General features: G+C 54.6%; 1 protein-coding gene across 1 annotated transcript; it reads left to right on the top strand.

Annotated features, from left to right (window-relative positions):
• Positions 1-758: 758 nt before the first annotated feature.
• On the top strand, positions 759-8,068 carry UNC5CL (unc-5 family C-terminal like). The gene is made up of 8 exons (XM_043591323.1): positions 759-1,200; positions 1,727-2,027; positions 2,752-3,014; positions 3,642-3,743; positions 3,997-4,064; positions 4,897-4,997; positions 5,147-5,260; positions 6,381-8,068. The coding sequence occupies exons 1-8, from the start codon at positions 804-806 to the stop codon at positions 6,583-6,585; spliced, it is 1,551 nt and encodes a 516-aa protein (XP_043447258.1). The 5' UTR covers positions 759-803; the 3' UTR covers positions 6,586-8,068.
• Positions 8,069-8,886: the final 818 nt, after the last annotated feature.

Raw genomic sequence — 8,886 nt, 5'->3', positions numbered from 1 at the left:
TGAACTAGAGTACGTCCCAACTGCGATGTGCTGGAAGTGTAAAATACACAGGGATTTCAGAGACCTAGTATGAAAACAGAATGAAAACTAATGCAATAATTTTGTATTGATTTCCTCTCAAAATGATGATGTTTTGAATATATTGGGTTACATAAAATCTATTATTAAAATTAATTCCTCCTGGTTTTTTCTTTTTGGCCTTTTTAATGTCCCTAGAAAGTTTAAAATTACATTTGTGGCTTACATCGTTTTTACTGCATAGCACTGCCCCAGACCTTTCTCCGTAATTGACATGTATACACCCATAAATATGTATCTATACTTGTATATAGTTCTGTTACCTACATTAACGAGATCAGAGGATGTCTACTTCTCTGTAACTTGCTTTCCCCCTTAAAGATTTTTCTGTAAAGATCAAGATGGATATTCTGACATATGCAGAAACTATGGCACATTAAGCAATACGGCAAACTCTCTCAGCCAGTGACCAAGGCGGCATTTGAATTTACATCATGTAACTCCAAACCCAAGCTCTTTCTGCCTCAGAGGAGTCTAATTTGACATAATAGGCTATGGGGAGCGACGGTAGGTTCTTGAGTAAGACGCAGATAGGTGAGGTCCCGTTAAAGGAATTGATGGAGGAGTCACTACAATGAAGACAATTTGCTCCCTCATCGTAGCCACTTGGGGGCCAAGTCTTGGCCTCCATGATGTTACAAAGGTTCACCTGGCACTGACCTCTTTTGTCCTCCAGGTTCTTGGCCTTGGCTGGCACAGGGGTGCACGGGGGCTGGCAGCATCAAATGACCAGGTGGATGTGCTCCCATGAGTGCTCCTTCCAACCTGCCCAGTTCCTACTGCTGGTGGGGGTCCCGGTGGCTAGTGCCCTCCTTCTGGTCCAGTGCCTCCGATGGCACTGTCCTCGCTGGCTGCTGGGGGCCTTTTGGAAGCTGGATAACCAAGAGGAGCCAGTGTCCCATCCCACTCCTCTACCAGAAAATGAGTCCCCAAGGCAGTGCCCGCCAGCCACGCTGCCGGAAATGGCTGCCTTCTACCAGGAACTGCATACACCCACTCAAGGCCAGACCGTCGTCCGTCAGCTGATGCACAAGCTGTTGGTGTTTTCGGCCCGAGAGGTGGATCACCGCGGTGGCTGCCTGATGCTCCGGGATATGGGCATCTCTCTGCTCATCCCGCCAGGTAACAGCACCCTCTCCCTTCTCAGCATATAGTTGTTTGTTGCGTGTTGTACAAGGGCATCGCGCCTAAGGGAGCATCATTCGTAGACATCGCCATAATTTTGAAAATTGTTTATATTTTTAGTATGGCTTTATTGACTCCAAAGATGGATAGATTACATATTTTTATGACAGCTTCCTGACAGGTGGAAGTAGAGTGTCTGGTAGTAACGAACGGTGTGTTATGACAATTCTCCATCAAGGAGAGTGTCTGGAGCAAGAGCACCTTTTGCAAATTTGCAAACTCCCACAGGCCCCCACTGGGCTGGCGGCATCCCTGGAAGGAAGGAGGGTGGCTTGCTGAGGCTTACACCGCAAGCCGGCTCACAGTCTTTCTCTCCTTCCACACTGCCTCGCCCAGTGCCCTGCGAGGCACCCTCTCTCTTTGGCTCCTGTCCCACCTCCCCTCCCGCTGTGGCCTGGCCCATTCTGGGGTGGCGGGGTGCCTGCCTGCCTGCCAGGCTTGTCTCAACGCTTATTCTCCCCAGGTGCTGTGGCTGTGGGCCGCCAGGAGCGGGTATCGCTGATCCTGGTGTGGGACTTGTTGGATGCCCCGTCGTTGTCCCGAGCCCAGGGGCTGGTGAGCCCTGTGGTGGCATGTGGCCCCCACGGGGCCTCCTTCCTGCAGCCCTGCACCCTCACGTTCAAGCACTGTGCCCAGCAGCCCCGCCATGCACGGACTTACAGCAGCAACACGACCCTGCTCGATGCCAAGGTCTGGAGGCCCCTAGGGCAGCCAGGGGCCCACACGTCCAGGGACGAGTGTCGCATCCGCCTCTCTCACTTCAGGTAGGCCTGTCGGCCCAGTCTTCCTGCCTGTGTTCTCTGTCTGCCTCACCCCCATCTCTCTGTATGGAATTGCCCCTTGATCTGTTCCAGATGCTCCACAAATCCCTTATCGCCCGGTGTCCCTTCCTGGTCCCTCTGTCCTAGTGGGTAGGGCAGCTTGTCTCACTCAAACCCTGTCCAGGATTAGCAACCTGCTGTAGTTTCTCTGCCTGCCTGCAACCACAACCCCAGCCCTCCGTCTGGAAGGGGCCTGACCCATCCCCACCTTTGTCTCTCTAAAACTGTTTCTACCCTGTGCCCCTGTTCAAGACTGTCCCTGAACTGTCCAGGGCCGCCTGTCCTCTTCAGTTTTCAAAGACCCCCTCCTATCGCATGTCTGTCCTCAGCTCTGTCTTTCTAGAACCACCGGCCCTTCTGCCGCTCCTTCCTACCCCTGCGCAGAGCAGGGCCAGCTGTGTGTGGGTCCCCTGGGAAGCATAGTGGCCCTGGAACCCACCTCTCCTCTCTCTCGTGCTGGAGGACGCTTGATGGCTCTTCTCCCCATTCGGTGATGCTCTCCATTAAAAGTGACCTGACTCACTTTTAATCCCCCCACCTGCCTGACGCCCTGCCACTTCCTCTCTGTCCATGCCCCACGCCGCTCTCCTTGGATCCTCGCGCAGGAGGAGCCTGGCAGCAGGTGCACCGGGGTCCCAGCCTCTCCTGTCACCGTCTTTCTCTGCAGCCTCTACACCTGTGTGCTGGAGGCGCCCGCAGGCTGGGAAGCCCGCAAATGGCTGCAGCTGGCTGTGTTCTGCTCGCCGCTGGTGCCAGGACAGTCCCACCTGCAGCTGCGCATCTACTTTCTCAACAACACGCCCTGCGCCCTGCAGTGGGCCATGGCCAACGAGCAGCCCCACGGTGGTCGCCTGCGCGGGCCCTGCCAGCTCTTCGACTTCACAGGGGCCCGAGGGGACCAGTGCCTGAAGCTCAAGTACATCTCTGAGGGTGAGGGAGGGGGCTTCTGGGGGGGCACTAGAGGGAGGGGTCTGGACCTCCCCCTGGGTAGAAATCTGGGATCCTCAAGGTTCTTTCAGAGACTCCTGGGCAGGCAACAGCTTCCAGGGACCCCTGGTTTCTGTGGCTGCCTCCAGGAGCCCCAGGCTTTGCCCACTCCCACCCTCTGTGGCCCACTCAGCCCTGGCCCCTCCATGGGAGGATAGGATGATGCAGGGGTGGGGGAAGGGGAGGGGAGGCTTTTATTGTCCCACCTGGCTGGGGGCCCGGTATCTAAGGAGGAGTCCTAGTCTTCTCTGCCCTCCTTCCTTCTGTGGCACCTGCTGGTGCACTTGCTCACGGGGCCTGGGATGTCTGTGTGGTTTGTGGACAGATGCGTGGCTGCTCGGTGGGAGGCGGGAGGCCTGTGCGCTGTGTGCGTGTGGGAGGTGTGTGGTGCTAGGGAAGGCTGCTCGCAGGGTCCTGGCCAGGCTCTGAGGACTCCCATCCACTTGAGACCCCCTCCTGCTTTCGCTCCCTCCTCGTCCCTCCCCACAGCACCCTGCACAAAATAGGATTCCTCCAAACACTTGTGGAAGACCCCACTTTCTGAGGCCCTCCGCTCTGCCTCCTCCCCAGGTTGGGAGAACGTGGATGAGAGCAGTTGCCAGCTGGTTCCCCATCTCCACATCTGGCATGGAAAGTGCCCCTTCCGTTCCTTCTGCTTCCGGAGGAAAGCAGGTAGTTCAGGGGCCCTGTCCCCTCCCCGCCCCTTCCCCTCGCCTCTCTGTGGCTCCCCATTTGATCAGGCCTGCGTGCAGACCTTCTCTAAAAGGCGAGGAGCCACAACTGATCTTTGCGGAGAGAAAGATGGAAGGTCCTGCCCAATGTCTTCAGATTTCCAAAGCCTTACTGTGGAGTCCCTTTCACTTCCCCTGCTGTCTTGCACCGGGCCTTTCCCTCTCATGCCTGCCATGTCCTCTCCTCTTTGTAGCCAATGAGAATGAGGACTGCTCAGCGCTTACCAGTGAGATCATTGTCACCATGCATACCTTCCAGGACGTGAGTTGGAGCTGAGGGGCAGAGGGGAAGGGCAGGGCCTGGAGGAGTCCTGGGCAAAGTGGGCGAGGGGTCTGGTGCCCAGTAAGTATGGCCCCAATCACATAATTCAGCAGGTGGTTGGCATTCTTCCAGGGGCTTAGACCACCTGGCCTCCAAGCTACCCTCTATTCCCTGACTCTCTCTTGTCTATCCATGGATGAATCCAGTAGGAGGGTAAAAGAACCAAACCCTGGATGAACTTCTTCTCTTGGCCCAGAGGGACTTGGGCATCCAGGAGAAGTGGTTTCTTTCTAGGCTGAGTATATGCATCTGAGAGATGATGTTGTGTATCTTCAGTGAGAAGAGCGACCAGGGAGAGGATCTCGAGTAGGTGGGATGGGAGTTAAATATCTGACTCTCCGAAGGGGGAAGGTTTGAAGAAATCAGGGTTGAGAATCTTTGGGGAACCATGGTGGTATCTTGGTGGAGAATAAGCAGATAGCTCTCAGGTTGTCCCCTGCAAGGAGGAACCAAGGGCTGGGGGGAAGGAGACACATGTGCCTGAGTTTAGGGTCCCTATTTTTGGAATAGGGGACATGCCCTATGACCTCACCCAGACTTCTCCTGGTATGTTAGGATGCACCATGTTTGGTCTTCATGTCTCAGCTCCCAAAGAACTCAGTAGGGAAACTTAAAGGTGAAAGTTCTGGGGCCAGGGAAGCAGAGGGTAGGGGGTCCTGATATCTCCTGGTAAAGTAGCTCTGGACATGGGGAATGGAGGCAGGTTCCCTAGTTTCATTCAGGGGATGTCTCATGATGCCTAAATGGGTTCCCTGACCCTCTGTTGGCTCAGGGCATGGAGACCAAGTACATGGAAATCCTCAGATTCCAGGCATCAGAGGAAGAATCCTGGGCAGTGCCACCCCCTGTCTCTCAGCCACCCCCATGCAACAGGTGAGGTGGGGTGGCCTGGGCTGCTGACTGGGGGACTTTTGAGATTCCTGCCCCAGTGCCCACAGAGGGCGCATACACAATTCAGGGTGTGTGTGTGGAACGGACTGGGTTTCTCTGATCCCCCTCTCTGAGGGCCCCCTCTGCCCCAGGCTGCCTCCAGAGCTCTTTGAGCAGCTGCAAATGTTGTTGGAGCCAAACAGCATCACGGGCAATGACTGGCGTCGACTGGCCTCCCACTTGGGGCTCTGCGGCATGAAAATCCGGTAAGGGGAGTGGGGTCTGCGCATGGGAGAGGAGGGTGAACTGGGGTCGGGGGCTCTCAGGACAACTTGAGGACTGCAGCACAGATAAGGAAGCAACTTAAAAGTCCGAGAATGGCTACTCCGCACCCCGTTCCCCATGATAGAGCAGCTCTATTTATTACTGTATTCTCAGTACCTAGAATGATGCCTTGGCCCATAAGTAGGTGCCCAATAAATATTTAAAAATGAATCAATTAATGCATAAGTCATTGGGTACGTACTGAGTGCTTGACATGCTGTGCCCTGAGGGGTAGAATGCACACCGTAAGGTAATGTGTATAAAGCATGTAGCTGAGTGCCTGGCACATGTTAATTCAATACATGTTAGTAGTAATGGGGGCAGGGGGCAATGCAACCATGGTCTCTGTCAACAGCAATCAGTAGGAGAACAATTCTGAGCTAAGCTCCAGAACCCAGACTGTGAGTGTGGTGGTCAGGAAGGACTTCACCCAGGAGATGGGACTAGGACTGGACCCAGCTGAAAGCAAAGTGGATTTAAAAATCACCTACCTATTAAATGTTTATCAAGTACCCATCTGTGTGGAGGGAAGAGCACAACTGTTTGTGAGTGTGCTGTGTGCAAGGTGGGAAGGGGATGGGCCCACAGAAGGATGGGGGCTGGGAGAAAAGGTCAGAAGAAAAGGGCAACGCCAAGCTATGGATGAGCCCGGGGTCTGGAGTATGGGTTTGGTTGGTACTGGAAAGAGACCCCGAAAGGTTTTTGAGCAGGGGAGGGTCATGGTGAAGCCTGGTTTCGAGCAGCTGTTTCCCGAGTGGTGGGCAGGATGTGGTGGCCTGGGAGAGAGGGAGGGGGAGGGGAAATGGAGAAGGCAATGACAGACCATGTGAGCTGGAGGCAATTCTCTCGTCCGAGCCCTCGGTGAAGGAGGAGGAGGCTGGGGCCTAGAGAGAAGTAGCCTTTGAGCCAGGACAAGCTCAGATCTCAAGGTCTGGGGCCCTCCCACCACCCAGGTGCCCTGGAAGGCAGGCAAGAGCAGAATGAGGGCCAGAGCTGGAGGGCGGGGTGGGGGGGGAGGGGTGGATCTGGCTCCAGTGCATCGCCCATCCCCCATCCCGCCAGGTTCCTGTCCTGCCAGCGCAGCCCAGCCGCAGCCATCCTGGAGCTGTTTGAGGAGCAGAACGGCAGCCTGCAGGAACTGCACTACCTCATGACCGTCATGGAGCGGCTGGACTGCGCCTCGGCCATCCAGAACTACTTGAGCGGGACGCACGGCGGCGGGGGCGCCCAGGAGAACCAGGGCTTGGAACTGGACGAGAAGCTCTGAGCGCCCCCAGGGGGCAGGGTGGGGACCTCCTCGCAGCACTCTGGGCACCTGGGGGCCCCCGACACCGAGGGAGAGCGCGGCAGCTGCTTCTGGCCGCGCCCACCGACCTCATCAGAACCCTCAGACGGTGGCTGTGGCCACCGTGAGACCAGGGGGCGGTGGGAGGGGGGGCACTGTCAGCTTCCCTGGCGCGATCCTAGAGACCAGCTTCGTGCTGCGAACGGGTCCCATCCTGGTCGCCAGGGGGCGCAGGAGCCCAGGAGATGGCCCTGGCATGGCCAGCCTCTAGGAAGCTGTTGCCTAGACCCAGTGGATTGTTAGGCTGCCCTGTCGGCACTCCTTGGGCACTGGCCAGTTCACAAGGATTCGCTGCGCACTTAGTGATACTCTGCATCGGACTGGGTATCACGGGGAATCCTGGCATGGAGGAAATGGGGCTTGGAGCTTGACAAACCCGCAGTTCTCTTGTGGGAGTCAAGATGCCCTCATGGACGAGAGGCTATTTCCAAAACAGCAGTGCCCTGGGGCTAGGGGATGTGGGCGTGCTTTAGGAGCTGAGACGGGAGGCAGCGGGGCGTGGGCTGGAGCAGGAGAAGGCTTCATGGAGGATGCTGGAGAAAGGGTTGGGACGAGCATAGAGTGGTTCAGCCGTCTTTGGGTGGGGATAGAGGGTGATGGTGGCTGGACTTACAGTAGGAGCCAAGAGTGAGCATGGGTGTGCGGGGAGGGTTCAAGGTCAGTCATGCCGGCTGTCCACCTGTCTCCTTTGTCTTCCTTTGTCTCTCTCTCTTCCCATCCTTGCCTTGTCTTCCTTTCTTTCTGCCATTATCTCTGTCATAAAACATCAATGCTGACAAGAAACTACAAGATTAACATTCGTGCCCAACCTTTTTACCTCTTTATCTGGAACTGTGTGAGTTTTCAGTGTCTCTGGTTCCATTTTGCTGTCACCATTTTCTGCAGTCTCTGCATCCCTGAATCTGTGTGTTAGTCTCTGTCTTAGCATCTCTTTGCCTCTACCGAGTCACTGGGCCTGCCCTCGGAAACCCTCAGTCATTCCCCTCAGGCAAGTGTCTCTGGGCCAATGTCATGTATCAAAGGCAATGAAAGGACACTGGGCTACCCTAGGAATGGGGGTGGGGGTGTGGATTTTACCCTGTGAATCAAGATCCAATTTAGGGTCAGGAAATAAACAATAGGGATTAAAGAACATGCCATTCAGTCAACAAATATTTATTCTGTGCCTACGATGTGTTAGACACTGTACAGAAAAGAGATCAGTGGGCTGGGTCCTGAAAAGAGAACAAAGGATTTGACTCCATTCTAGCAATGTTTTTGTTTGCAAACAGGTATTGTTAAATTTTTTTTTTAAGGGCAGGCAAGCAATCTCTCTACTAGCAATTTGCTTTTGTATTTAATGAAAAGATATTAAAGCTTTTTCTATGATAAACAATATTGTATAATAATAAAATACGAAAATTTCGTTTCTTTGTTGCTAACTGTATTTTGCTCAGATTGATAAATTTGGATGTGGGTATGAATGGTTTTATTTGGTCAGATTACAGCAGTCGGGGCTGCTTAGAGGCAAGCATTTGGTAGATTGTGCTTCTGGTAGGCATATCGTCTGGGTTCAGCATGGTCAATCAGGGAGGGTCTCTTCCCTTTCTGTTAGAAGTGAACCTGCAGGGTGGGGTCCCTTCACCTCTTCCCTCTTGCTTGGTGTTCCACCCTTTTGGTTGGTGCCTCGGCCTTCCCCACTTCTTGGCTCAGAAGCAACTGTCTGTCCTGGAATCCGGGTAGGGCTTCCTCCTTTTCTCCCATGTCTCTTCCTTACTCTCCACGTCAGCCCAAGGCATCTTTATCTTGTGTTCCTCCCTACCCTGGAACAAATAATTTTAAGAGTTTCAAGTCTTCTGGTGTATCAAAGTCACGGGGGTTTCTGTGCTGGGACAGGATGCCTCTGGCCCCCGCTCTAATTCCTCAGAACGGGCTGGTACTTGCAGTGCCTGGAAAAAGGAGCTTGGAAATCTACAGGTGGGTGGCAGGCGGCCCCATCCCTGGAGGGTGGATTCTTCCTTTCTTAAATCGGACCTGCTTGGTGTGTTTTTGCCAGCACCCAAAGCTGAGAGCTGGCGTGTTCTGGGGGCGTTAGGAGACTGAGCGCTCACTCCATGCTTGAGTGCCATTTAGCACAGCTCTCTCCGCTCTGGCTTCAGACTCTTCACCCGTGGATGAAGCGACCATGTTTGAGGCTCAGGGCCTCCTTTTGATTCCAAGGGCCTGTGCAGGGATGGCTCACTG

Source organism: Prionailurus bengalensis, chromosome B2, assembly GCF_016509475.1.
Source record: "Prionailurus bengalensis isolate Pbe53 chromosome B2, Fcat_Pben_1.1_paternal_pri, whole genome shotgun sequence".
NCBI lineage: Eukaryota > Metazoa > Chordata > Mammalia > Carnivora > Felidae > Prionailurus > Prionailurus bengalensis.
This window is presented reverse-complemented; position numbering and strand designations above follow the sequence as displayed.